This window comes from Trichechus manatus, unplaced genomic scaffold (assembly GCF_000243295.1).
Source record: "Trichechus manatus latirostris isolate Lorelei unplaced genomic scaffold, TriManLat1.0 scaffold00028, whole genome shotgun sequence".
NCBI classification, from domain to species: domain Eukaryota; kingdom Metazoa; phylum Chordata; class Mammalia; order Sirenia; family Trichechidae; genus Trichechus; species Trichechus manatus.
The window spans coordinates 7,539,395-7,565,822 of NW_004443964.1; the positions used below are offsets into that span (position 1 = coordinate 7,539,395).

Consider the following 26,428-nt stretch of genomic DNA (forward strand, 5'->3'; position numbering starts at 1 on the left):
TTCTTCTTTGTTTCCAACTTTGGCATTTCAATCACCAGTAATTATCAATGCATCTTGATTGCATGTTTGATCAATTTCAGACTGTAGAAGTTGGTAAAAATCCTCAGTTTCTTCATCTTTGGCCTTAGTAGCTGGAGTGTAAATTTGAATAATAGTCGTATTAACTGGTCATCCCCGTAGGCATATGGATATTATCCTATCACTGATGGCATTGTACTTGAGGATAGATCTTGAAATGTTCTTTTTGATGATGAATGCAATGCCATTTCTCTTCAATTTGTCATTCCTGGCATAGCAGACCAGATGATTGTCCAATTCAAAATCACCAGTACCAGTCCATTTCAGTTCACTAATGCCTAGTATATCGATGTTTATGTTTTCCATTTAATTTTTTGCCAATTTCCAATTCTCCTAGATTCATACTTCATACATTCCATGTTCCTATTATTAATTGATGTTTGCAGCTCTTTCTTCTCATATTGAGTCATGCCACATCAGCAAATGAAGATCCCGAAAGCTTGACTCCATCCACGTCATTAAGGCTGACTCTATATTGAGGAGGCAGCTTTTGGTCAGTTGTATTTTGAGTGCCTTCCAACCTGAGGGGTTCATCTTATGGCACTATATCAGACAATGTTCTGCTGCTATTCATAAAGTTTTCACTGGCTAATTTTTTTCGGAAGTAGATAGCTGGCTCCTTCTTCCTAATCTGTCTTAGTTTGGAAGCTCCATTGAAACCTGTCCACCATGGGCGACCTTGCTGGTATTTGAATACTGGTGGCATAGCTTCCAGCATCACAGCGACACACAAGCTACCACAATAGGACAAACTGACAGACATGTGGGGCCACATGCACATATTACTATCCAAAAAAAAACAAAAAACCCATTGCTGTTGAGTCGATTCCGACTCATAGCAACTCTGTAGGACAGAGTAGAACTGCCCCGTAGCGCTTCCAAGGATCGGCTGGTGGATTGAAACTGCCAACCTTTTGGTTAGCAGCTGCACTCTTAACCACCGTGCCACCAGGGCTCCAAATAAAACACCCCTTAAATTACCCCTAACAGCTCTCATCTCTCCCAAATACATACTTCACAGAAATCCAAAATGAATACCCACCCCATGTTATCTCCCAAGCAAATATGCCTGCCCTCCTGCACCACAATATACACCCTGCACACTCACACACTGCACTCATATAGCAGGCGGTGAGTGTCACATGAAAACTTCCTGGTTGTTCAGAGGGGGGACCTGTGTGCAGCCGAGGAGATCCAGGAGGGCCTCCATGATACCTGGTGTGAGCAGAAAGGGCATTCCAGGTGGACAGAACAAAAGCCCAGAGCTAGGGGAAGCACACGTACCCTGTGTGGGCAGGGTCAGGTATGGAGGGGAAAGTAGGCCAGAGCTACAGGGATGAGGCCTAAACTCGAGTTTCTTAAAATACGACCCATGGACCACTTGTATCACAGGCCCCAGGGTGCATGTCAAAGTGCAGATTCTAGGCCCCCACCCAGTCATGTGGAATCGGCATCTCTGTGGGTGGGTTCAGGAGTCCACATTTCAGATTAGCTTCCCCCTGGGGTTTTTATGTGCACTGAACAAGTATTTGAAGACCACTGGTCTAAATGTTGCAAGATCTTGACCAGCAGAGGACAGATTTAGACTTTATTTGGTAGGTAATAGTGAGCCACTGAAGGTTTAGAGTGGAGGGCAAGCCGAGATGGATTTTGCAGCAGTATTTAGGCAAGACTGAAGAGTCTGGGGGAAACTGAGGCGAGAAGTCACAAGGAGGACCTGAGCTGAAGTGGATGAGGGGCTGGCTAGGAAGACTACTATGTGATCCCTATCACTTCCAGCTCCCCAGTAAACCTATCAGCAGGACCTGAAGCCAGGTTGGTGGAGCTGGTGATGAAGAAGTTGGGGAAGACCTTGATTTGAGAGGCATGTACCCAGGACCTGGGCAGGTCTCACTTCGAGAAGGCTATGGGCCTAGTAGTTTCTTGGGGGAGGGATGCTCGTGAGGTCCTAGGAGCTGGCCTGAGGGCACGCCCCATGTAGCCAGCCCACTCACCTCTCTCTCCTCCAGAGTGGAAGACAAGGACTCCATCCTGCCTTCCCAGGCTGCATTCAACCTCTGAGCTGGGCCAGTGGGAGCTTCAGTGGCCCTTCTCCTCAGGCACTAGCACATAGGAATTCTGGGCTAGAGCCAGGGCTAGCCATAGGGTCCTTGTAAATTGCTAGCAATGAGTAGTGTTTAAATCTCTGTGTACATGACGGACTGCAGAACCCCAGACCACTGAGGCCTCAATGTCCTCCAGCCCCTTTGCTTAGCATGACATGGGAGACTTTATCTCTGAGCAGAGGGACAGAAAGAGACCTCTCTGAACCAGAATGGAGGGTCCTTAGTATTGGATGGAGTCCCTGGGTGGTGCAAACAGTTAATGCACTCGGTTGCTAACCAAAAGGTTGGAGGTTTGAGTCCACACAGAGGTGCATCAGAAGAAAGGCCTGGTGATCTACTTCTGGAAAACTAAAAAAAAAAAAAAAAAAAAAAAAAAAAAAAAAAAAACCTGTTGCTGTCGAGCTAATTCTGACTCATAGTGACCTTGTAGGACAGAGTAGAACTGCCCCATAGGATTACCAAAGAGAGGCTGGTGGATTTGAGCCGCCGACCTTTTGGTTAGCAGCCAAGCTCTTAACCACTGAGCCACCAGGGCTCCTTCTAGAAAAGTAGTCATTAAAAACCCCATGGAACACAGTTGTACTGTGACACACATGGAAGCACCATGAGTTGGAGGCCATTTGATGGCAACTGCAACTGTAGCATTGGATACAGTGGTAGGAAGGGGGCCTGTAGAGTTGTAAAAATGGAGCGGTAGGGGCACCTGACCTCCTCTAACTTCACAAGGAGGAAGGAGAATCAAGATCAACAGCCCCAGCCTGATGGCTATGAGGTGGAAATCAGACATACCTTCAACCTGCAACCTTTTCACCAATTCTGACACCAGCCATCCCTCCCATGGCACTCTACTTCTGTTGGGTTTGGTGATTCATTGCAATGGCCACACAGAACTCACAGACCATACTCATAGCTACAGGGTTTATTAGGGAAGTAACAGGTTACAATTCAGGATCAGAAACCATTCAGGATACAGTTCTTTGGTCAGGACAGCTTCTCAGTGGTGCTCACAGGCAGGCCTCTCTCTGGCCCTTGGCCCCTCAGCCCTTGGTCCCTCGGTCCCTCGGTCCCTCAGGCCCTTGGGGCTCTTCAGCTGACCTGCTCGGACAAGGGTTACAAAGCTCCCTAGCTTTGCCAGTAAGTACCCAGAGGCACTCCACTCCACCAGGAAGCCTCCTGCCTGAAGGTGCTCAGCTTTCTTGCTCCACGGGTCAGCAAGCCTAACTCCGCTGACAAGTGTCCAGAGGCACCCCACTCTGCCAGGAAGCCCACTGTGCTGTCTTATGCTGGGCTCCTGGCTTTGTTGTCACTGTTTCTCTGCTGCCACTTCTTGCCATCTTGCACCATCTCCAGTGTTACAATTCTCTCTCTCTGTCTCCTGGGTCTAGGAGGTTCTCAGTGCAGGAACCCAGGTCCAAAGGACGTGCTCTGCTCCTGTCTCTTCTTCTTAGTGGTAGTGAGGTCCCCCCTGTCTGCCTCTGGGATGGCTCATTTTAATACTAATGGGAAGGCAAAACTGACTGTCTTAGTCATCTGGTGCTGCTATAACGGAAATACCGCAAGTGAATGGCTTTAACAAAGATAAATTTATTTTCTTTCCGTCTAGAAGGCTACAAGTCCAAATTCAAGGCATCAGCTCCAGGAGAAGGCTTTTTTTCTCTGTCAACTCTGAAGGGATGTTCTTCTGATGCATCAGTCTTCCCTTGGTCTGGGAGCATCTTAGCGCAGGAGCCTCAGGTCCAAAGGGCGTGCTCTTCTCCCGGCACTACTTTCTTGCTCGCTTCTCTCTTTTATATCTCAAAAGAGATTGGCTTAAGACACTATCCAATCTTGCATACCCCATCAGTATAACTGCCGCTAATCCATCTTATTAGATCATAGAGATAGAGTTTACAACACACGAGGAAATTACATCAGAATACAAAATGGTACACAATCATACAATACTGGGAATCATGACCCAGCCAAGTTGATGGATATTTTGGGGGGACACAATTCAATCCATGACACTGACCAGTCCCCTTGTTAGGGTTCTGTATACTTTATTTGCATGATCCTACCCCCACAAGTGTGCCATGAACCTTATTTACATTATTAGCAAGCTATTCCAACCCCTTGGTGGGCCACAAGCACCTCATTTGCACAGCCCCACCCAGTAATTTGGTGGGAGTTACATGACCATGGTAAGAAAGGCCATATGTGATGGTTAAGGTTGTGTGTCAACTTGGCTGGGCCATGATTCTCAGTGGCTTGGCAGTTACGACATAATTTGGCACTCGTATGATGTTGTGATCACTTCCATGTTGAGATTTGATATGTGAGCGCCCCCTCGATGGGATCTGTTGTGAGTAGCCGATCAGTTGAAAGGGAGTTTCCTCGGGCATGTGGCCTGCATCAAACACAATTGGACATTCTGGCAAGGCCCAGGGGCTATTTACTCGCACTGATCCTTCAGTTGGTTCCTGTCTGTCTGACCTCCAGTTCTTGGAACTTGAGCTAGCAGCTTCCCTGTGATCTTGCCTGCTGATCTTGGGATTCATCGATCTTCACAGCCTGTGAGCAAGAGCCCTGCTCTCTGACCTGCTGATCTTGGGTTTGCCAGCCCCTGCGGCTACATGAATCAGGAGAAGCCTCTATACTGACCCACAGACTTGAGTTGCTCCAGCCTTTACAACCATGTGAGCCATGTCCTTGATATAAATCTCTCTCTATATATATTTATACACTTTACTGGTTTTGCTTCTCTAGAGAACCCAGCCTAAGACACCATATAAAAGTGACCCATCGCACCAAAGGGAGAGGTGAGTGCGGTGAATCTCTTGGCATGCAAGTGAGCTACACCAAGGACCCCACCTCTGTCCACATGTGACCCCCAGAAAGCCTGTCACATGCTGTTGCCACTGCCCTCCATCACCAGCGTTGGAGGTCCCCAGGGTCTGTGCCCCATCTGTGGAGCTGGGTATATGCCCCATTCATGGTCCTTGGTCATGCCACTTGTCCCTGGCCCTCACACAGTGTTAGCTGCCCACAGGTTTGTTCTGTAGTGAATCAAGCCTTACAAGTACTGACCTTGCTGATTGGAGCCAAGTAAACAGCCAAAGCTCTAGAAGGCCAACCCTGAGGAGACAGGGAGGGAGAGCCCAGGCTTTCCTGTCTTTGGTCACTCACGACCTCAGTTTGACATACTTCCTTCTCACAGGAGATTTTCCTCACTATTCTTACCAAACTAGTGACAAAATTCAGAGGTCCCACCCCTGGGACATCTATGGAGCATGAATCAGAGTTTTCATATCCACACCCAGGTCCAGGCCACGCTCTGCCCTCCATGGAAGGATGTGAGTGGGTGAGGAGAAGGTGTGATTGTGGGGCACAGTGTGCCCACTCTGCTGAAGGACAGACTGGGCCTGGCAGGTGGGGGGACCCTGGCACCAGGGCACCCTGGTTGACTTCATGGCAGCCTGGCCCAGAACTCAAGGATAGCCTGCTGGGACTCAGTCCTGTCCTTCTCAGCTCTCCCCCACAGCCCGGCCAGCCCCAGTCATGAGAGTGTCCTGAGCCTTGTGTTTCAGGACGGGTTCCAGGCCCTGACATACCCCAGCCAGGCTCTCCTGCTGGACAATTACCCTGAAACCATGTCCCTCTTGGACCCCCCCTGGCATTCCTTGCTGTGACCTAGTGGGCAAGCCTACTTTCTGGGTATCCCTCACTGTCTTCCAGCTGCGTAGCACTGCTGTGGCTCAGCCCTGTGGGTGGCCTCCCAGGTCCTGTGTCTGCTTGTACTCAGAGGCTGGCCTCACAAACACCCATGCTGCTGAGAAATGATGTTTGCTCTTCCCCATCTCTGAACACTGGGGTTCTGGAGACCCCAGGGCAGCCCCTGCTGCTCTTGCCACTGTCCAAGAGACTCTCTCCAAAGGTCTCCCAGGAGGTCAAGAGTCACTGAGAGCCTGGAGGGGAAGGAGAAAGCATGGTAAAGGGAGGATTCCTTGGCCCTCAAAGGGGTCCCCGTCAAAAAAGATAGACGAAGCTTTCTTAATTGTAGCTGCCCAGCTGTGCTCAGGGAGAGGCAGAGTGCTACAAACTGGACTTGAACCCTTCGCCTGCCAGCTCCCTAGGACCCGTGTGACAATGCTAAGTTTGGACTAGGCTTAAAATCTTCAGCCATCCCCTTGCCCCTTCAGATTCCTCTTGCCCTGGAAGGCTGACCTGAGCAATCTATGTCAAGATATTCCTATTACTTTCCAGATTCTAGTTGGATTCAGCCGATGGGAAGCCCCATAAGGAGATGGGGTGGGTGGGGGCAGCAGGAGGAAAGTGGGGTGGGAGGGGGAATTTATTCCCTTGGCTACCGCACTGGGGAATGCTGTGGGCTGTTGCGCCCCACCACTGAAGGGGGTAGCTCCTGCCACAGCCCTCTTTGTCCCTGTGTTCTGGTGATGGAGTCCCACCCCGCCTTCATGTTAGGGGTGGAATGGAGGCCCTGTGCCAACGCTAGTGGTTTCCCAACACCCTTACACCTTGGGAAATGGTCTTCTTATCAAACTTCCTTGGATGCTCCCATGTGAGTGTTCACCTGCTTCCTGCCCAGAGCCAAGCCCCAGAGCCAGCAAGGCCAGCGGGTGCTTACTGTGAATCCGATGCCCACGGTGGCCGAGAAGGAGCCTGGGATGAACTTGCCCTGGTCGAACTGAACCAGCAGAGATGTCTTCCCCACGCCACTGTCACCCACCAGGATGGTCTGAAATTGCAGCAGAGAGGGGGGGTCAGGGCCGGCGCTGGGCATAGGTTTCTGAGACATCATGTGGCTGTGGGAGAGAGTTCTTTCTAAGTGCCCACAGACACACACACATACCAAACCCTGATTTTCTGTCTCATTCAGGGAAGAAGGCATGAAGGCACAGAGGAAATCTTGTCCTAACCTAAGTTAATGAACACCTGCGGTGACCACGAGAATGTGGCTCGCAGATTTCCAAGCAAACAAAGCCAAATCAGTTGTCATTGATTTGATTCTGGCTCATGGCAACTGCATAGGTGTCAGAGCAGAAATGCACTCCATAGGGTTTTCAATGGCTGTGATCTTTTGGAAGTAGATTGCCAGGTCTTTCTTCTGAGGTGCCTCTGGGTAGATTTGAACCACCAACCTTTCTGTTAATAGCTAGTGCTATTAGCAGGGGTTCTAAGGCAGGTCTGTTCCCAGGAGACATAAGATTCCTCTGATAGCAGATGGTGACCAGAGGACACCCTGACAGCCTTCTGGAACCTTCAATAGACTGCACAGTAGTCTAGGATGCTCCCACTCAACCTTCCCCCCTCTTTCCTTTGCTTTCCTGCTCCATGGTCTGATGGCTCTCCCAGCCTCTCCTGGCTCCTACTCATTATTTTTTCCATTTGCTGAATTTATTTAAACAAATCAACTTAGAGGTATCATTGAATTAAACAAAACTTCGGACATGTAAACATACTGCCATGTCCCTGAAACAGATGTTAACACCTGTATAGAAATTAATAATCGCTTGTTAGGAAAGCTGTCCATTAATAAGGCCAGTCTTCAGCAAAACTGAAACCATTTTGTTTCTTTAGCTTTCCTAGTGTGACAACACAATACTCTCAAACCACCATCAAATATAATAAAGACAACATTGGATGGATATGTCAGTACACATTGGTTACAGCTGTTAAAACAGTTTCTTTCTCATAGATGTTTCCCCTAATAAAATCTTTGCACATTTAATCCTCTCTTGACATCTGCTTCTTGGAAGACCCAGCCTAAAGCAGTGTCCATGGGTCTCCTGTATGGGAAAGTCCAAAAAAACAGGTCTACAGAATAAAATAGAAGCAGGATATCTGGGTATGTGCCTCTGGAAGAGTTCACACTTGGCCCTGGGAGGAGGGGTTGGAGAGAAACAGAGCTTGGAAAGGCAGGGAAAGGCCACTTTGCCCAGGGGAGGGGGTCTGTAGTGGGAGGAAGTGAGAGGAAGAATTAGTCTGGGAGTCCAGGTGAAATATTTGAAAGAAAATTATAAGCAACAGAGAGAAAATATACATGCATCCAGAGGTTGGCACCCAATGAATGAATGAATGAATGAATGAGTGGATAAATGCCTTAGTTTTACAGTGGCCAATAGCCACTTCCCAAAGGCAAGCATTAAGGGTAGTTGGAAAGGCTTAGGAGATATAGCATTTAGCTGGACTTGCGAAAACATAAAGACATTTAAAAAAGAAAAAGTAAAAGCATAATAATTAACAGAACCTCCTTGGGTCAGGCCCATGAGCCTCAGCTCCTCAAATGTTCCAGATAGGTCTGCCTAAATCCATGACCTTAGAGACACAATAAGGGGCCCTGGTAATGCAATGGTTAAGCACTTGGCTGTTAACCAAAAGGTTCAAACCCACCCACCAACCGCTCTGTGGAAGACAGACCTGGCAATCTTCTCCTGTAAAGATAACCGCCTAGAAAACCCTATGGGGCAGTTCTGCTCTGTCACATGGGGTCACTATGAATCAAAAATCGACTTGATGGTACCTAGCAACAACAACAGATACCCAATGGAGTTTCTCTGTCCACTCAACAGCTGCTGGGGTTTTCCTGATGTTTCTCCACATAGGCTCCAATTTTCACTGCTTGGAGAGCGTGTGTGAAAATGTTGACTAATCGCGGGTTCTAACAAAAAGCTCCTTGTCAGCCTTGCCACCGTTCACACAAGTGTCTTTATTTTCTCTTCTGGAGTCGTTTTGTTTATGTCTGTATTTACGCCTTGCCTACTTCCAAAAGGGATTCGAAATGACTTAAAACAAAACCCACATATACAACTGGGCAGTGAAAGATAATGCCTGAGAAAAGAAAAGGAAAGATGTGTGTGTGTGTGTGTCTGCAAATCTTCCACCCTGGAGTGAGGCTAGGTTGTTACTGCGTTTGAGCATTGTGTTTAGTTCTAGACTTCCTGGCAGTCAAGACAAAATGGGAAACAAGATGGTGGTGTGGTACTCATTATCTGACGAAGAAAGCCTGGCATTTCAGTCAACGAGGATTTATTCCTGGCATGCGACGCTAAGAGAAATTTATTATGTGGATTCTTTTTTTTTTTGGATTATTATGGTAAACATATATGTACAAAACATATGCCAGTTCACCATTTTTTCTACCCATACAATTCAGTGATGTGAATTATGTTTTCATTTTGTTCTTGAATTATCACCACTACTTGTTTCCAAAATTTTCCATCACCCTTAACAGAAGCTCAGTGTCCTCTAAGCAAGGAGTTCCCCTTTTCCCCCCTCTCTCTCCCCTTTGTCCCTAGTAACCACTAATGAACTTAGATCTCTATACACTTGCTTGTTCTAGGTATTTCATATTGTTATGTGGATTCTTATACAAGGGACCCTGAATAACAAATGGGCAATTGTGATTTTGCAGAAGAGGCAAAGTGTTTCCGATAGCTTTGGGATCGACCCTTGATAAAAGCAAGGCCTAATGGCCTAACACTAAATTATACTTCAGTGGAGTCCTCTCTGTGGAAGCTAGGCTCTTGATAAGTACGCTTCTTTCCTGCAACTCCAGGATTCAGGGACAGCATTTAGAAAACCTCAATGGATGGGGCGGTTACAACACTCATAAATTGGCTCTGAGTGACCTTCTTAACACGGGAAATTCAGATGTTGTAAAGAAAAGATCAATAGATCTGGCTGCATAGAAATAAAGTGTTCTGGTTGACAGAAGTTACCAGAAACAAGGTCAGAAGAGAAATGATAGAGGGAAAACTTTTGCAACTTATATGCCACCGCCCAGAGCCACTTTAATAAGTCTCCATTCTTGATTCAAAGGGGATCCTCCCAAGCTAGGCTGGGCCCAGGATCAGAGGGCTGGGCCACAGGCAGGGCTTCTAGAAGCTCAGAGGCTGTTTCCTCTTTGCTGCCCACCGCCAAGAAGGAAGGGTTACTCCATGGCCCTCAAAGCAGCTGCCCCCTGTCTTCCAGGGCTGCCCATCCTCTTGATTTTCTTTTTCCCTGGGAGTCAAGGCTTTCCTGTCTGCAGAGGACGATGTTCCTCAGCGTAACTGTCCACTGCCCTGTGCAGAGGGTGTGCTAAAAGAACAGTGGGGACCCGAGGGGGGCCGAGTCCTTCCTCCCACCAGAGGCCATCTAGGCCACAGCCTGTAATACCCCCACCTTATCAGCTGCTGTTTTTTTTTGCAAATTACCCTCCTGCACACCTGCTTGTTCCTGATTAGGATGTGAGGGGGGCTCACTGACTCCTGAAAATGTCCCAGGTCATGTGTGACACATAGCAAAAGTAGTTCCAGGTGCACAATGTGAAAAAGGCCCCTCCATTCTTTTCTGGGCCTGATCCCGAGGGCTTGCTGGGCCCTTGACTGGGGAGGGGAGACTCGGGGATGGGCAAGGTTTTCAGGGGATAAGACAGGCAAAGCTACTACTTTCTTTTCTCTTTTCTTCCTTACCTCGACAAATATTTTATTACAGAGATGGGGTGGCGGGTGGGAGGAAGGGCCGTGGTCAGGAGGGTGAGCTGGTTTCTTCATGGTGGGGCCCCTAGTACAATCAACAAGTTTCTGGAGGATCCAGGTTGGTGTGGACATCCATGGAGTCTCACCTGGTGGGCTGGGCACAGCAGTGAGAGTTTCCGGTATGTTCTCTGGAGAGCTGCCCCTCTTGTCCATTGGACCAGTAGTTCCCGGCTCGCATCTCCTTACTCTTGGATCCCCTTTCTTTGTCGTGTAGGTTTTGATACCCTCATAGGCCTCTCAGCCCCTCATTCTAGTCTCTGGTCTAGAATCTGTTCTCTGGTGTTCTGGCTTTGGCCCCAAGCCTTCCACAATTCTTTTGAACTCCTGACCACCTGGTCCCTCAGAATCTGGCTGCACTCAAAGTTACAGGTCCTTTGGTCCCCAAGACCCCCTCTAGTGGAGCTGGGTCACCTTGCCCCAGCCTTCCCACCAGGAGAGGAGGATTGGACAAGAACTACCCAGAAACAATGGGTCTGGGTCTGCAAAGCCCCACAAAGCAGGGAAGGGATCGTGAAGTTCTCTTTTTAGAGAAAACCCATGCTGGTTCCCGATAGGGAGGTATTTCTCAAAAGCTCATGATCCCCATGACTTCTTGCCAACTGCCCTGAAACTTCACCAATTCCTTCCTCTTTTAGTCTTATTCACCAGTGGGAACTGGCTCCAAGAGGAAGTGCAAGAGAGTGAGAGAAAGCAGAAGGGTTGCAAGACTAAGAAGTTGAGTTTCTGGTTTGTTCTTGCTGAGAGGCTCCAGCATGGGGGACTGGTTGGAAGAGAAAATGCACCTGCTGCTGTTCATCCCCCTCCTCTTCAGGCTTTCAGGTGAACTCGGGGCTTGGGTCTGCATCCATGAGAGAAGCGTCTCCAGCAAGAGGTAGTGGCTGGCAGAGAGGGGAGGGCAGCAGGAAGGTATCCTGCCAAGAAGCTGATCCTGTTTCTAAGTAGTTCTTCCAAATAACATTATGAGCTTAGTGTGTTCCATCCACTCACTCATTCATTCAGAGCCTATAGTTGCCAATGCAGGAATATTGAGCACGGTCTTCCTAGTGAACGTAGCACCAGGCATACTTCCTGACTACCCAGGGGCTGACATTACAAAATAGACAGACTGACTGGCCCCCCTGGTCAGGGAAATGAAGAGAAGCCTGGTTGCTCAGGAGAGCTGGTGAATACCTGCTCCTGGACTGTCGCTTTTGTGGATGCCTTATGAGCAAGGAAAGGCTTGGGAGGAAGAGGCGAGGATGTAGGGGGCTTTGAAGAAAGGAAAGATGGAGTTATCCAGGCAGGGAGGGAGAGGTGATTCTAGGCATTTGGGGCAGAAGGAAACGATAGAAGTTGTCAAGGGACTAGAAAAGTCAAGAGGAGGTAGGCTTGGTGGGAACACAGGGAAAAGGAGGGGGTGAGATGTGGACAGAGATAGAGGGCTGAAGTAACCTTTAAATTGATGAATATCATTTTGATGAAAAATGAAGATTTCCTTAACTTCTAAGTGTTGGATGCCCAGGGGCTCAGTCATTGGTTTTCTGTTCTCTATCTAAACGACTTCCTCATTGATCTTATCTGCTTTCATGGCTTTAAATACCATCTCTGTGTGGATGACTCCCAATTCTGTATCCCTAACTCGAACATTCCTCAGGACTCCAAAATTCTATATCCAACTGCCTACTTAACGTCTCCACTTGGATGTCTACTAAATATTTAAAACATGATCTGACCAAAACCCATGTCTCCATCTTCCCCTTTGAACCCTCTCCTCCCCCAGTATTCCCCAACTCTGCGTTTGGCAACTCCATCTTTCCAGGTGCTCAGGCAAACCTGGGGGGCATCCATCTCTTTCTCTCACTCCCCATAATGATCCTTTGAAAACACAAGTCAGATTAATGGATGAATACATGAAGTGTGGTATACCTATACAACAGAATATTATTGAACCATGAAAAGAAATGAAGTTCTCATTCATGCTGCCACATGGATGAACCCTGAAAAATGTTTTGTTAAGTGAAATAAGCCAACCATTTCATATGATTCCATGCATATGAAATGCCTAGAATAGACAAATCTATAGAGGCAGAAACTAGGTTAGTGGTTGTCAGGAGCTGGGGGCATGGAGGGATGTGGGGTGACTGCTAACGGATACCGGGCTTCTTTTTGGGGAGATGCAAATGTTCTGGAATTAGATAGAGGATATGGCTGCACCACTTTGTGAATATGCTCAAGATCACTGAATTGTACATCTTAAAATGACGAATTACACGGTGTGTGAATAATATATTGATAAAAAAAACAAAAACTGGAGAGGAGGGAGAATTGGGCAGCAGTAGCATTCTCCTGAGAAAATTTTCTGGGTAGCATTTGACATGCACGTGGATGTAAGGTTGTGGAAGGGGGTAGCCACAGCAGCAGGACAACTCTTTATGTTTGTGACTTTTTCACATAGTCTAATTTTATCATTCATTCCGCTGGTCATTGGACCTGAGAAAGATAATTTCAAGAAATGATAAGAACTGTGAGGGAAACAGAAGATGATTTGACATAGTGAGATGCAGGTAGGTGGGTGCTCTAGATAGGGCAGGCCAAGAGGACGCCCCTGAGGAGGAGACATTTGAGCCAAGACCTGGAAGATGAGAAGGAGCTAGGCACTTCAGATCAGGGAATGCTTTCCAGGCATAGGAATGGCAAGTGCAAGGCTCTGAGGTGGTAACGAGCTTGGCCTTGGCATGTTTGAGGAACAGAAAAGTCAGCATGATTTCATCATGTGCTTCAACACAGTGGGTGCTGCGGATCAGGCAGATATTATTATCCGTTTGGCGAAATGGTCTCAAGGAATGTAAAAATGGCATAGGGGAGGGGTCAGACCTCATCTAACTTCACAAGCGGGAGAGATTAATCATTAAGAGTATCAACAGCTCAAGGCTGATTCCTATGAGGCGGAGGTCAGACATACCTCCTCTCTCGAAACTCTTTACCAGTTCTGACATCAACTGTCCCTTCCACAGCACTTTCAACTCCTCTGTTGGGTTTGATAATTCATTGCAATGGCCACACAGAACTCACAGACAACACTCATGATTATGGGGTTTGTTAGGGAAGTAACAGGTTACAATTCAGGATCAGAAATGACTCAGGATACAGTTCTTCGATCAGGACAGCGTCTTCTCAGCCATGCCCGCAGGCACACCACTTTCTGGCCCTTCAGCTTTTGCCCTGCTCAGGCAAGTGTTACAAAGCTCCTTTAGCTTTGCTGATAAGTGTCCGGAGACACCCCACTCCTGGTTCCTGCCATCTTGAGCCATTATCGCTCTTGCTACTGCTGTGCTGAGGTCTCTTGCTGTCTTCCATGTTACAGCTTCTCTCTCTCTGTCTCCTAGGACTAGGAGGTTCCCAGTGCAGGGACTCCATGTCCAAAGGATGTGCTCTACTCCTAGCTCTTCTTTCTTGGTAGTAATGAAGTACCCCACCACCTCTGGGATGGCTCATTTTAAGCCTAGTGGGATGGCAAAAGTGACCAATCTCCTCATTAGGGGTACATACACCTTATTTGCATGGTCCCCCCCCCCGCAAGGGTACCATACACCTTATTTGCATTATTAGCAAGATATCCAATCTCCTTTGTGGCCCACAAGCACCTCATTTGCATAGCCCCACCCAATGATTCGGTGGGAGTTACAAGACCATGGTGATAAAGGCCATATAAAAGTGATTCATCACACCGCAGGGAAGAAAAATGATTTTCCCAGGATCACAAAGCTAATAAAGACAGAACTGGGATGGTTTGTGGTGGCTTGGTCCAGAGTTTCAGCATAAAAATGGGGAAGGCCACCTTTGGACACAGTTCTGTGATGAGATAAAATTGCAAGTCGAGGAGTACACACCAAGGTGCTTTTTTCTGATGTCTGGAAACTTATCATGAGCAGACATGGGAGTATTGGTCTGTGTGTGAGTGCATGAGTATATGTGAGCATGTGTGAGTATGAGTGAGTGCGTGAGTGTGTGTCTGTGAGCGTCGGAGTGGGTGTGTTGAATGTGTATGTGTGTGAGCATATGTGTGAATTAGTATGTGTGAGAATATGAGAGTATATGAGTGTGGGTGTGTGAGAGTATCTGTGTGCGTGTGTGTAGTTTGGGAGCGATTGAAGCCAATGGGGAGGATCTGTCTGAAGCTCAATGAAGCTAGCATCACAGCTGAGCAGTAATGAGGAACCAAGTCACCAGTGTGAACCTTTGTGGCATCTCTCCCCATCCTCCACCTACATGTTATGGACTGAATTTTGTTTCTCAAGAATATGTGTTGTAAATCTTAACCCCTATACCTGTGGTCTACCACTTGTCTATCAGTTTGTCATACTGTGATGGCTTGTGTGTTGCTGTGATGTGATGCTGGAAGTTATGCTACTGGTGTTTCAGATACCAGCAGGGCCACTCATGGTAGACAGGTTTCTGTGGAGCTTCCAGACTAAGACAGACTAGAAAGAAGGACCTGGCGATCTACTGCTAAAAAATTTGCCAGTGAAAACCTTATGAATAGCAGCAGAACATTGTCTGATATAGTGGTGGAAGATGAGCCCCTCAGATTGGAAGGCACTCAAAACGCAACTGGGGAAGAGCTGCCTCCTCAAAATAGAGTCGACCTTAATGACGTGAATGGAGTAAAGCTTTCAGGACCTTCATCTGCTGATGTGGCATGACTCAAAATGAGAAGAAGCAGCTGTAAACATCCATTAATAATTGGAATGTGGAATGTATGAGGTATGAATCTAAGAAAATTGGAAATCATCAAAAATTAAAAGGAACATATAGACATCGATATCCTAGGCATTAGTGAGTTGAGATGGACTGGTATTGGCCATTTTGAATTGGACAATCACATGGTTTACTATGCTGGGAATGACAAATTAAAGAGGAATGACGTCACATTCATCATCGAAAAGAACATTTCAAGATCTATCCTGAAGCACAGCTCTGTCAGTGATAAGGTAATATCCAGATACCTACAAGGAAGACGAGTTAATACACTACTGTTCAAATTTATGCACCAAATACTAACACCAAAGATGAAGAAATTGAAGACTTTTACCAACTTCCGCAGTCTGAAATTGATCATACATGCAATCAAGATGCATTGGTAATTACTGGTGACTGGAATGTGACAGCTGGAAACAAAGAAGAAGGATCAGTAGTTGGAAAATATGGCCTTGGTGATAGCAAGATGGATTGATATAGTGGCTGCAACAATGGGCTCAAACATAGCAAAGATTGTGAGGATGACACAGGACCAGGCAGTGTTTCATTCTGTTGTACACAGGGTGGCTATGAGTTGGAACCAACTCATGGGCACCTAACAATGTACCTGTGGTTATAATCCCATCTGGGAATGGGTTTTCTTCGTTATGTTAATGAGGCAGTATTATTGTAGGGTGAGTCTTAAATCAATCTCTTTTGAGATATAAAAGAGCACATTAAGCAAGCAGCAAGCAAGCAGAATAAGTGAAAAAAGGTATTTGCAATGAATAAGTTATTGGTCTTGCAAAATTCTGTCATGTGGTCTCGGTGTAATTTCTATCACCAAGGCCATATTTTCCAACTACTGATCCTTCTTCTGTGTTTCCAACTTTTACATTTCAATCACCAGTAATTATCAATGCACCCTGATTGTATGTTCAATCAATTTCAGACTGCAGAAGTTGGTAGAAGTCTTCAATTTCTTCATCTTTGGCCTTAGTGGTTGGTGTATAAATTTGAACAGTAGTATTAGCTGGTCTTCCTTGCAGGAGTATGGATATTATCTTATTACTGACAGTGTTGTACTTCAGGATAGATCCTGAAATGTTCTTTTTGATGATGAATGCAACGCCATTTCTCTTCCATTTGTCATTCCCGGCATAGTAGACCATATGATTGTCCTATTCAAAGTGGCCAATACCAGTCCATTTCAACTCACTAATGCCTAGGATATCGATCTTTATGCATTCCATTTAATTTTTGATGATTTCCAGTTTTCCTAGATTCATACTTCATACATTCCAGTTCCACAGCAGTATATCGACAGGGAACTGCCAGAAATTCAAGCCAGATTCAGAAGAGAACATGGAACCAGGGATATCATAGCTGATGTCAGATGGATCTTGGATGAAAGCAGAGGATAGTAGAGAGATGTTTACCTGTGTTTTATTGGCTATGCAAGGGCTGCGTGGATCATAGCAAATTATGGATAACTTTACAAAGATTACATTGGGCCTGCCTGGATAATCCAGGATTATCTCCTAATCTCAAAAGCCTTAATTTAATCACACCTGTAAAGGCCCGTCTGCCATATATGGTAACATTCACAGGTTCTGGGGATTAACACATAGACATCTTTGAGGTAACTTTGTTCTGCTGACCATGCCCTTGCACTAGGGCTTCCAACTGGTTCTGATTTGACCCCCTACTGAGAATTTGCATTTCCATTCCAGATACACTGAATCAAAATGTACATTGTAACAAGATAGGAATCACCTGGGGATCTTGTTAAAAACGTAGATTCTGATTCAGTATATCTGGGGTGGAAATGCAAATTCTCAGTAGGGGCTTGAACTGGACTAAACCAGTTGGAAGCCCTGCATTGAACAGCCCTGTCCAGTCATTAGTTATTTTGACTTGCTGGCATCTAACAACAACAACAGACCAACATATAAAGGACCTCTGATGGTGCAAAGGTTAAGTGCTCAGCTGCTAGCCGAAAGGCTGGTGATTGGAACTCACCCACCCTCTCTGAGGGAGAAAGATCTGGCCATCTGCTCCTTTTATGGATTGAATTGTGTCTTTAAAAATGTGTGTCAACTTGGCTAGGCCATGATTCCCAGTATTGTGTGTTAGTCCACAATTTTGTCATCTGATGTGATTTTCCTATCTGTTGTAAATCCTACCTCTATGATGTTAATGAGGCAGGATTAGAGGCAGTTATGTTAATGAGTCAGGACTCAATCTACAAGATTAGGTTGTATCTTGATCAATCTCTTTTGAGATATAAAAGAGAGAATCAAACAGAGAGACAGAGGGAACTCTTACCACCAACAATGAAGAACCAGGAGGGGAGCACATCCTTTGGACCCAGGGTCCCTGCGCTGAGAAGCTCCTTAAAACAAACAAACAAACAAACAAACAAAAAACCCATTGCCATCAAGTCAATTCCGACTCATAGTGCCTATAGGACAGAGTAGAACTGCTCCTAGGGTTTCCAAGGAGTGGCTTTTGGATTCGAACTGCCGACCTTTTTGGTTAGCAGCCAAGCTCTTAACCATTGCACCTCCAGGGCCCCTAGAAGCTCCTAGACCAGGGGAAGATTGATGATAAGGACATTCCCCCAGAACCGACAGAGAGAAAAAGCTTTCCCTTGGACCTGGCATCCTGAATTTGGACTTCTAGCCTCCTAGACTGTGAGAGAATAAATTTCTCTTTGTAAAAGCCATCCACCTGTGATATTTCTATCATAGCAGCACTAGATAACTAAGACGGCTCCCTCAAAGGTTACTGCCTAGAAAACCCTGTGGGGCAATTCTACTCTGTCACATGGGGTCGCTATGAGTCAAAATCGCCTCGATGGCAAAAACAGCAAAAGACCAGTAAAACACAAAGATGGTTGCAAAAGGACATTCCTAGATTTCACGCCTAGGAACACATCCTAGTGAAATAAGGAACTTCACCTGAATACACATATGCACACCCATGTTCATTGCAGCATTATTCACAATAACAAAAAGATGGAAACAACTTAAGTGCCCATCAACAGACGAATGGATAAACAAATTATGGTACATATACACAATGGAATACTATGAAACAATAAAGAACAATGATGAATCCACAATATATCTCACAACATAGATGAAACTGGAGGGCATTATGCTGAGTGAAATAAGTCAATCACAAAAGGACAAATACTGTCTGAGACCACTATTATAAAAAACTCAAGAAAAGAACTACACACAGAAAGAAACAATCTTTGAAGGTAACAAGGGAGGGGAAATCATTAACTAGATAGTAAAAAAAAAAAACAACAAAAAACCAAACCTGTTGATTCTGACTCATAGCAACCCTATAGATAATAGGTAAGTGTTAACTTTGGTGAAAGAAAAGACAGTACACAATATAGGGAAAATCAGCACAACTTGACCAAGGCAAAGTCATAGAAGCTTCATAGACACATCCAAACACCCTGAGGGACTGAGTTACTGGGGCTGAGTCTGGGGACCATGATTGTGGGGGTCATCTAAGTCAACTGGCATAACAAATGTCATAAGGAAAATGTTCTACATTCAACTTTGGTGAGAAACATCTGGGGTCTTAAAAGCTTGTGAGCGGCCATCTAAATACATCTACGGGTCGCATCTCGTCCAGAGCAAAGGAGAATGAAGAAAACCAAAGACGCAAGGGAAATATTATTCCAGAGGACTAATGGACCACAAGTACTACAGCCTCCACAAGCCTGAGCCCAGAAGAACTAGATGGTGCCCGGCTACCACCACCAACCTCTCTGACAGGGATCGCAATAGAGGGTCCTGGACAGAGTGGGAGAAAAATGTAGAACAAAATTCAAATTCACACACACACACACACACACACACACACACACAAAAGACTAGACTTACTGGTTTGACAGAGACTGGAAGAGCCCCCAAGACTATGGCCCCCAGATACCCTTTTAACTCAGAACTGAAGCAACTCCTAAAGTCACCCTTTAGCCAGAGGTAAGACAGGTCTATGAAACAAACAATGACACGTGAGAATGTGCTGCTTAGTTCAAGCATGTCTGTGAGACTAAAAGGGCAACACTTGCCCGAAAGCAATGATAAGAGGAAGGGACAGGAGAAATGGATGGATGGAAATGGGGAATTGGGGTGTGGAAGGGGAGAACGTTGATTCATGGTGGGGTTTGCAACCAAGGTCACAAAACAATGTGTATATAAATTGTTGAATGAGAAACTAATTTGCTTGGTAAAGTTTCACCTAAAGCACGCGGGTGCGCGCGCGCACGCACGCACACACACACACACACACACAAAAGGACATCCCTTGAAATATAAAGATTATATTGGCCATAGGGCAGGGGTAGTGGTGAATTATAGAAAGCTGTTATTGCTCAGTGTCAACATTTTTATTTCTTTTGAAATCAGTAGTTATGCTCGTCAGTGACTTAAATGGGGGCCTTGGCCAATGGCATTTCAAAGGACAAAAGGTCTGTCTTGTGGAAAGTATATTCCATCCTTGATTGTAATTCAACTCATCAGGCATTTGGATTTGGGAGCTATTCCCACTGTAGGAAGCTTCGGCCCACCCCTCAGGACGGGAGGTGACAGGTACATAGATTTATGTTTTCCAGGCTGCTACTCCATGTCGGGTCCACGTGCAGTGAATGGCCGGAAGGGAGGCTCATTGTCTGTGCAGTGTGGTTATAACCCTGGATGGGAGACCTACTACAAGTGGTGGTGTCGAGGAGCTGATTGGGGAAGCTGCCAAATCCTTGTTAAAACCACTGGGTCAGAGCAGGAGGTGAAGAAGGACCGCGTGTCCATCAGGGACAGTCAGAAAAACCGCACATTCAAAGTGACCATGGAGAAGCTCAGGGAAGACGATGCAGGCTTTTACCGGTGCGGGATTGAGAGATTCGGGTCTGACCTTGGAGTCCCTGTTAAAGTGTCAATTGGTCCAGGTAAGAGTGTGTGTCTGTGTGGATGTGTCTTTCAGTGCCTGCTCCGTCCTAGTCCCTGAGGCTTTCTTGAGTGACTGAACTGTGGCCAGGGCATAGGGTGGTTGAGCCCCAGGGTATCAGTGACCCCCACTGTCCGCTTGGGGTTGGGAGGGGCTTCTCTTACATGGTCTCTCATGGCTCCCAGGGCTCCTCTGGGATGGAATGAAGCCTTTCTGGGCACATTCTCTTCTCTGCACAGCTCAGTCTCTTACCCATAGAGAACAAGGCGATGGTCCCCAGTTCTAGTTCATGGGTCAAAGGGACCCCCTTCCATGGGACCCAGAGACCCTAATCCCAGCCCAAGCTTTCTTTGGACCCCTGGTGCCCAGGTGTGGCTGCTCTTTGTGGAGTTCTGGGCTGGGACTTCATTACCTCTTCCCACCCCAGATCGCATATCCAACCTCGGGGGAGACACAGGTCCAGCATAGTTGGGTTGCTGTGGTCTAATTCTGAGGTCTGGAAAGGCCCCTACAATAAAACAGCTGCCTTCCTGGTGTCTGAAATCCCACTGTCAGCCATTTATACATTTGGATCTAATAATGTCTCTTCCTAAGTCTTTCTAGAAGGCAAACACTCCTCGGAAGGTCAGCTTAGAGGTCCCAGTGCTTTGGCTGGAGTTTATCTATCGGGCTCCACTTCTACCGACCCTTCGATGGGCAGCACCAGTTCTTGGGACACTTGGGGCACCACAGTCAACACAGCCCCAGTCACACCTGGCCCAGTGAGGCATGCTACAGTTTGCAATGTGCAGCGTGTACATTATCTAACTTAATCCTTACAACACTCTGGAGAAGCCACATTCTAGAAGCTTAGAAACTTGCCCAGGGTAAAGGCTCTTCTTAACATTATGGTTTTGTTCAGGACTAGCTCTGACCTTAGAAGTCACAGATGTAGGGTATATGTTGACAGCACTGGGCAAGCTTCCATTCCACCCTGTCCTTGCTGGATAAATAAGATTGGGGGGAGGCATGGGCTGAGGAGCTGTCATAAGCATTGGAAGTGTTTAAAATCCAGGTGAACTCCAGCCACCCTTGTCCTGAGGCTCTTCCTGGGCCCCCTCCAGCCCTCCCAAGGCCTGATCAAGGTCCTCTCTGCCCCTGTGTCAGCCCCACCTGCTTCTGAGGCTCTTGAGGCTCCTAGAGGCTGGGGAGATATGAGAGATCCAGACTGCAGCCCCCTCCTCACAGCCCTGCTCCAGGCTCCTCAGGCCAGGGCAACCCCACTCCATGGGCTCAGAGCCATGTGCAGGGCTGGGTAGGTCAGCAGGCAGAATGGTGTGTAATCTTGTCTGTATGCCAAGCACTGACTACGATGCGGACCACCACCACCTCCACCTCCACCATATTTACAGCACCAGCCACCCCAGAGGAGAACACAACCTCACCTATTATGACCAGCTGGCTCTCTGATGTCAGGTAAGCCAGCTCAGATGCTGCTGTTCCCTGTGATCCTCCAATGGGGGAACTCTTCGTCATCCCAGATTCTAACTGGAGCTTGGCCTCGGACTCTCAGGCTCCTTTGAGAGGGGGAGGGGGAGAGGGGCTGTCCCGTTTGCTCTCAGGCCACACAGTGTCTTTCTAGCCCCTGCAGACTCCCATCCTGGATCTCAGAGCAGTTGGTAGGTTTGTGGGTTGGTCCATTCATGCATTTCTTCAACTCACCTTTACTGAGGTAATGTCTACCTGGCAGGCACTGTGCTGAGCTTGGTGTTCCGTGGCGTTCCTTGATGTCTGTCTCCCCTCGTGTGTGTCTCTGCTTTTTTCATAACTCAGAAGTGATTAGATTTAGGACCCACTCTACTCGGTGTGAGCTAATTAACATAACTAGGGAAACCTTATTTCCAAACAGGATTGTATTTATGGCCATAGAGGCCAGGATTTCAAAATGTATTTTTTGGGGACACAATTCAATCCATAATAGAGGACAAAGTGTAGAAGCAGAGAGACCTGTTAGGAGCCTGTTAGGCTTGTAGACACATTCAAACCATCTTGTGGAACCCTCGTCTCCTTGTTTACTATCTTTGAGGGTGCCTAGGAGTGGGGGTTCCCTGCGGGTCATGACGTGTGTGCCCTTCCCACTTGGGATAGGGCCCAGAGGCGAGAGGTGAGCCCTGGATGCAGGGGCCTCCTCCAATTGTTGTTTCCAGGCCTGAGATCTTGGAGCTCAGCACCCTCATTCCCCTCATTTGTGCTGTGTTGCTGCTTCTCTTGGTGGCAGCCTCACTCCTGGCTTGGAGGTTGGTGAAGCGACAGAAGGAAGGTGAGAGGACCTGGTTGAGGCTGGGCTGGGGCTGGGGCAGTCGGAAGTGTGTGGGGCCGATGGCTGGTGCTGTCATCGAGGATCATCTGGCCCCAAGACTGCAAAGACTGGCACCTGGCGGTCCCAGAGCCTGGGGGGAGGCCTGGAGCTTATAGGTGAGCCCCAAGGGGTTTTGGTGCTAGGTGCCTGCTGTGCACATCACTGCCTTCTCCTCTCTCTGACCCTCCTCCTTCCCTGTTTTCCGATTTCGGCTCTTGGTGGTATAGATGGCAATGGCCTTAGGCAGATAGCCGGGTTTCGGTGCTTGGATACTTCAGCAGAATCTGTGTGGCTGCCAAGGAGGTACTGAGCTGACATGGGTGCAGGGAGGCATATACACATACGAGTGCATACACACATGTGTACCTCCACAGGTGAGCATGTACAAATATATGTGCATGTACACTCATGTGCATGGACACATATGAACACACACAAGCACATGTATATGTAGATGCATGTACACAGTGCATGTACAAAAATGCACATATACATGAACACACATGCATGCACACATGGACACAAGTTCATGTACACATGTGCACACACACACATAAGACTGGACCGTTTGCCCAAGGCCATTGCCACCTCTGCCGTCAAGGCCCAAAACCAGAAATGGATGCGTGCCTACAGGGTACGCACACATGCACGCACACACACATGGATGTATACACACATGAACAGACTCCTCTGGGTTTGCTCAGAAAGGCTGGTTGTTCCCCCTGCTGTTTTTCCTCCTCTGCCCCCAGCCCTTCCTCAGGCCGTCTCACTTGCTGTCTGAACTTGCTCTTTGGGGAAGAGCCTGAAGACTGAAGTCGTGACATTTGGCCCCAACCCAATCCTTTTCCTGTCTGGCTTCACTTTCACATTTTCACAGTCATCCCCCCAAACCCACTGGGATCGAAGCTCTTATGGAGCCCGATCCACCTCTCCTCCCCCTCCCACGGAATCTTTTCATCTGGGTTAGGAGGGGACTGACTCTTACTCATTACTTCTTCTCCCAAATATCTTGTCCAAGACCTGAGTTCTAAGTATTTCCTCGGTATCTAGAAACTAAAAACCAGGGAAAACCTTTATTCCTTTGTTGTCCCTAAAGCAGGAGACATAGGAGGTGGCAGGGGAGGTCCAAAGGGCAGAGGAAATACTGGAACCAGCAGCAACTTGAAAACCAGTCCATATGATGTGACCCAACACGTACACCCTTGGGGGGCCAATTGGAGTGCCTCTGCGACAGCTTTACTGCCCGAGCACCCATGTGTCAGCCTCAGCTGAGCCAGGGGATGCAAGGAAGGGCAGCCCCAGTCACCCAGCCACTCACAGCCTGCTGAAGACAAACTAGAGTTCAGGGGGGGTGAAGGCGACTAGGAGACACAAATCAAATGCCATCTACGTAGCTGGGGCAGGAAAGTGAGACTCTGAGCTGACTTCCGGAGGATGCATCCAATAGAGAAATGGTGGGGTTATGGGCAAAACTTTGGGGAGAAGCTACAGGCTGAGCCTAGGGTTGAGCAGAAGAAAACTCAATCCAAGAGGAGCGGATGGCTGGCAGGGCCGCCCAATCAGCAGGTGATGTGAGGAGCAGGTGGGGTTAGGTCTCTGCGGAGCCCAGAGAGGTTGTGACCAATGTCACATAGTGTGTCGTCTGAGGAGTCAGAATTAGAACCAGGTCTCCTATTTCTGCATCTGGAGCCTAATTCCCCTCTTTCCTTCTGCATTTCTCTTCCCCAGACCTGGGGTCCCTGAGAGTCTTGGGCATGGGCTTTCTAATTCTGTATTTTGTTTGTCTTTCAGCTGCTGGGACATCTTCAGAGCAGGTGAGAGTCCTGAGACCCAAGCAGAGAGATCGGCTGGCTCTTTTCCCCCTTCCTCATTCCTGTCTCCTGGGAGCAAAGAGGTCCCAACCGTGTACCAAACAACATCTATATCCTCATGGCCTCCATATCCTGCAGGGCCTGAGAGGGGCTTGGGAGGGTGGGGGGACTGGCAACAGCCAGAGGGGAGGAGAGCTGGGACAGGTGGGCATAGGAGACTGAGAAGTGGGGTGCGGGGGGAACTGGGTGAGAGGGGACCCAGGGAAGCAAAGGTCTGTGGACCTCAGTAGAGGAGGGACATGTGCCCACACAGGAGGAGTCTTGTGATCCTCCATCCTGTGTCCTCTCCCAGGTGATCCAGCACCTGGAGGGTGAACTTTGCTATGCTAACCTGACCCTGCACCGCACTGGCACCTCCCCAGTTTCTTCCCAGAAAAAGGCCTCTGCCAAGTCAGCCTCCTCTGCCCAGGCCAACAAGGAGGAAGCAGAATACGTCACTATGGTGTGTACTTGGGTGTGCACTCAATGGTGTGTACTCAGTGGTGTGTACTCATGGTGTACTCAGTGATGTCTACTCATGGTGTGTACTCAGTGGTGTGTAATCATGGTGTGTACTCAGTGGTGTGTAATCATGGTGTGTACTCAGTGGTGTGTATTTGTGGTGCATAGTCATGGTGTGTACCCCTTTGATGAGCCAGGCAGAGCCACCACAGCCCTGAGGGACTTGCGTGAGGACATTCCTGGGCTCTTGAAAGTGCCACATACCAGATCTCAGTGCTGGGGATTTGAAGACCAATCAAACTCGGTCCTAGTGCTGGGCGGGAGGACCCAGACATGCTAACGGACCCATGATTCCACCTGGAAATGCAGTCCTGGAGGCTGAGTGGAGGGAGAGATTTTCTGTTATGGCTGGAGCTCAGGGTGTTTGGCTGAGTGGATGGAGGGGGCCCTGGAGGGCTTGGAAGTTGATTTCAGAAGCCTTGGGGAGTCTGTCTGGGCCTCTTGAGGTCCCCCATCCTCGTCTGAGGCCTCCTCCATCTCCTGGACATGGAGTCTGCCAGCCTGTCTGACGCTGTGGCCATCTCTATTGCAGGACCCCTTGCCAAGGGAGGAGATTTCCTATGCTTCTCTGTCTTTGGACACCTCGAATCAGGAGCCATTCTACAGCAACATGGACTAGATCATGGCCCGCATTCCCGTGGAGAGCCACGAGGAGCCCACAGAATACAGCTCCATCAGAAGCCTTTAGCTGCTACTCCAGGGCTTCCTCTGGGACTTCACCTGAGCCTACCATGGTGTGCACATTCCTGTCTCGTCTGCCTTCTGACCCCAGTCCCCTCACCAGGACCAATGGGTGACTGAGACCTCTGACCTGATCCAGTCAGCATCACCTGCAGCTCGGGCTCCAGCTCCAGCTCAAGGCAGACTCAGGGGCTTCTGGAAGTCAGAACAGGAGTTTCTCCACAACTTCTCCTCTGCCACACTGCTTGGGAGGGTGCTGCAGGGATACTCTGGGCTGCCTTGGGAATAATATTTATGCTAATAATAGAGGTAATCTTTACTTATTGGTTACCACATGTAATGAGCTGAAAAATGGCCTTCCAAGGATACCCACATCCTAATCCCAAGAACCTGTGAGTGTTACTGTATACGACTGTCTTCGTCTGAGTTCTCTAGAGAAGCAAAACCAGTGAAGTGTGTATACCTATCCATACACACACACACACACACACACACACACACACAGAGAGAGAGAGAGAGAGAGAGAGAGACAGAGAGAGAGACAGAGGGAGCGAGAGACAGAGGGAGATTTATCTCAAGGAAAAGTCTCACATGGTTGTAGAGGCTAGCAAGTCCCAAGTCAGTAAGTCAGGTATCAGATGGAGGCTTTTC

The 26,428-nt window shown here is 47.8% G+C and overlaps 2 protein-coding genes across 8 annotated transcripts in view; one reads left to right on the forward strand and one right to left on the reverse strand.

Annotated features, from left to right (window-relative positions):
* The window catches only part of RAB37 (RAB37, member RAS oncogene family), a 56,207-nt gene that overhangs the window by 14,480 nt on the left and 15,299 nt on the right, over nt 1–26,428 (reverse strand). Inside the window, exon 2 of the mRNA XM_012554949.2 lies at nt 6,808–6,918. Coding sequence (XP_012410403.1) covers nt 6,808–6,918 — 111 coding nt within the window. The remainder of the gene's footprint in view (nt 1–6,807; nt 6,919–26,428) is intronic.
* Nucleotides 11,302–26,284, forward strand: CD300LF (CD300 molecule like family member f). Of its 7 annotated transcripts, none has more exons than XM_023729258.1 (7): nt 11,302–11,521; nt 20,043–20,387; nt 21,727–21,841; nt 22,573–22,685; nt 24,516–24,538; nt 24,888–25,037; nt 25,629–25,860. In XM_023729258.1, the coding sequence occupies exons 1-7, from the start codon at nt 11,455–11,457 to the stop codon at nt 25,713–25,715; spliced, it is 900 nt and encodes a 299-aa protein (XP_023585026.1). In that variant the 5' UTR covers nt 11,302–11,454; the 3' UTR covers nt 25,716–25,860. The 7 variants fall into 7 exon arrangements, with proteins under 7 accessions (XP_023585026.1, XP_023585027.1, XP_023585024.1 ...); XM_023729259.1 differs by having other exon boundaries at nt 11,304–11,521; nt 20,058–20,387; XM_023729256.1 differs by lacking the exon at nt 11,302–11,521 and having other exon boundaries at nt 19,299–20,387.

Bases quoted from the DNA above. Each gene is read 5' to 3' on its own strand.
- CD300LF (XM_023729256.1), top strand. From the start codon at position 19,892: ATGGCATTTCAAAGGACAAAAGGTCTGTCTTGTGGAAAGTATATTCCA. The intron at 24,539-24,887 runs GTGAGAGTCCTG...GTCCTCTCCCAG, and splicing joins CTGGGACATCTTCAGAGCAG to GTGATCCAGCACCTGGAGGG. The intron at 25,038-25,628 runs GTGTGTACTTGG...TCTCTATTGCAG, and splicing joins AAGCAGAATACGTCACTATG to GACCCCTTGCCAAGGGAGGA.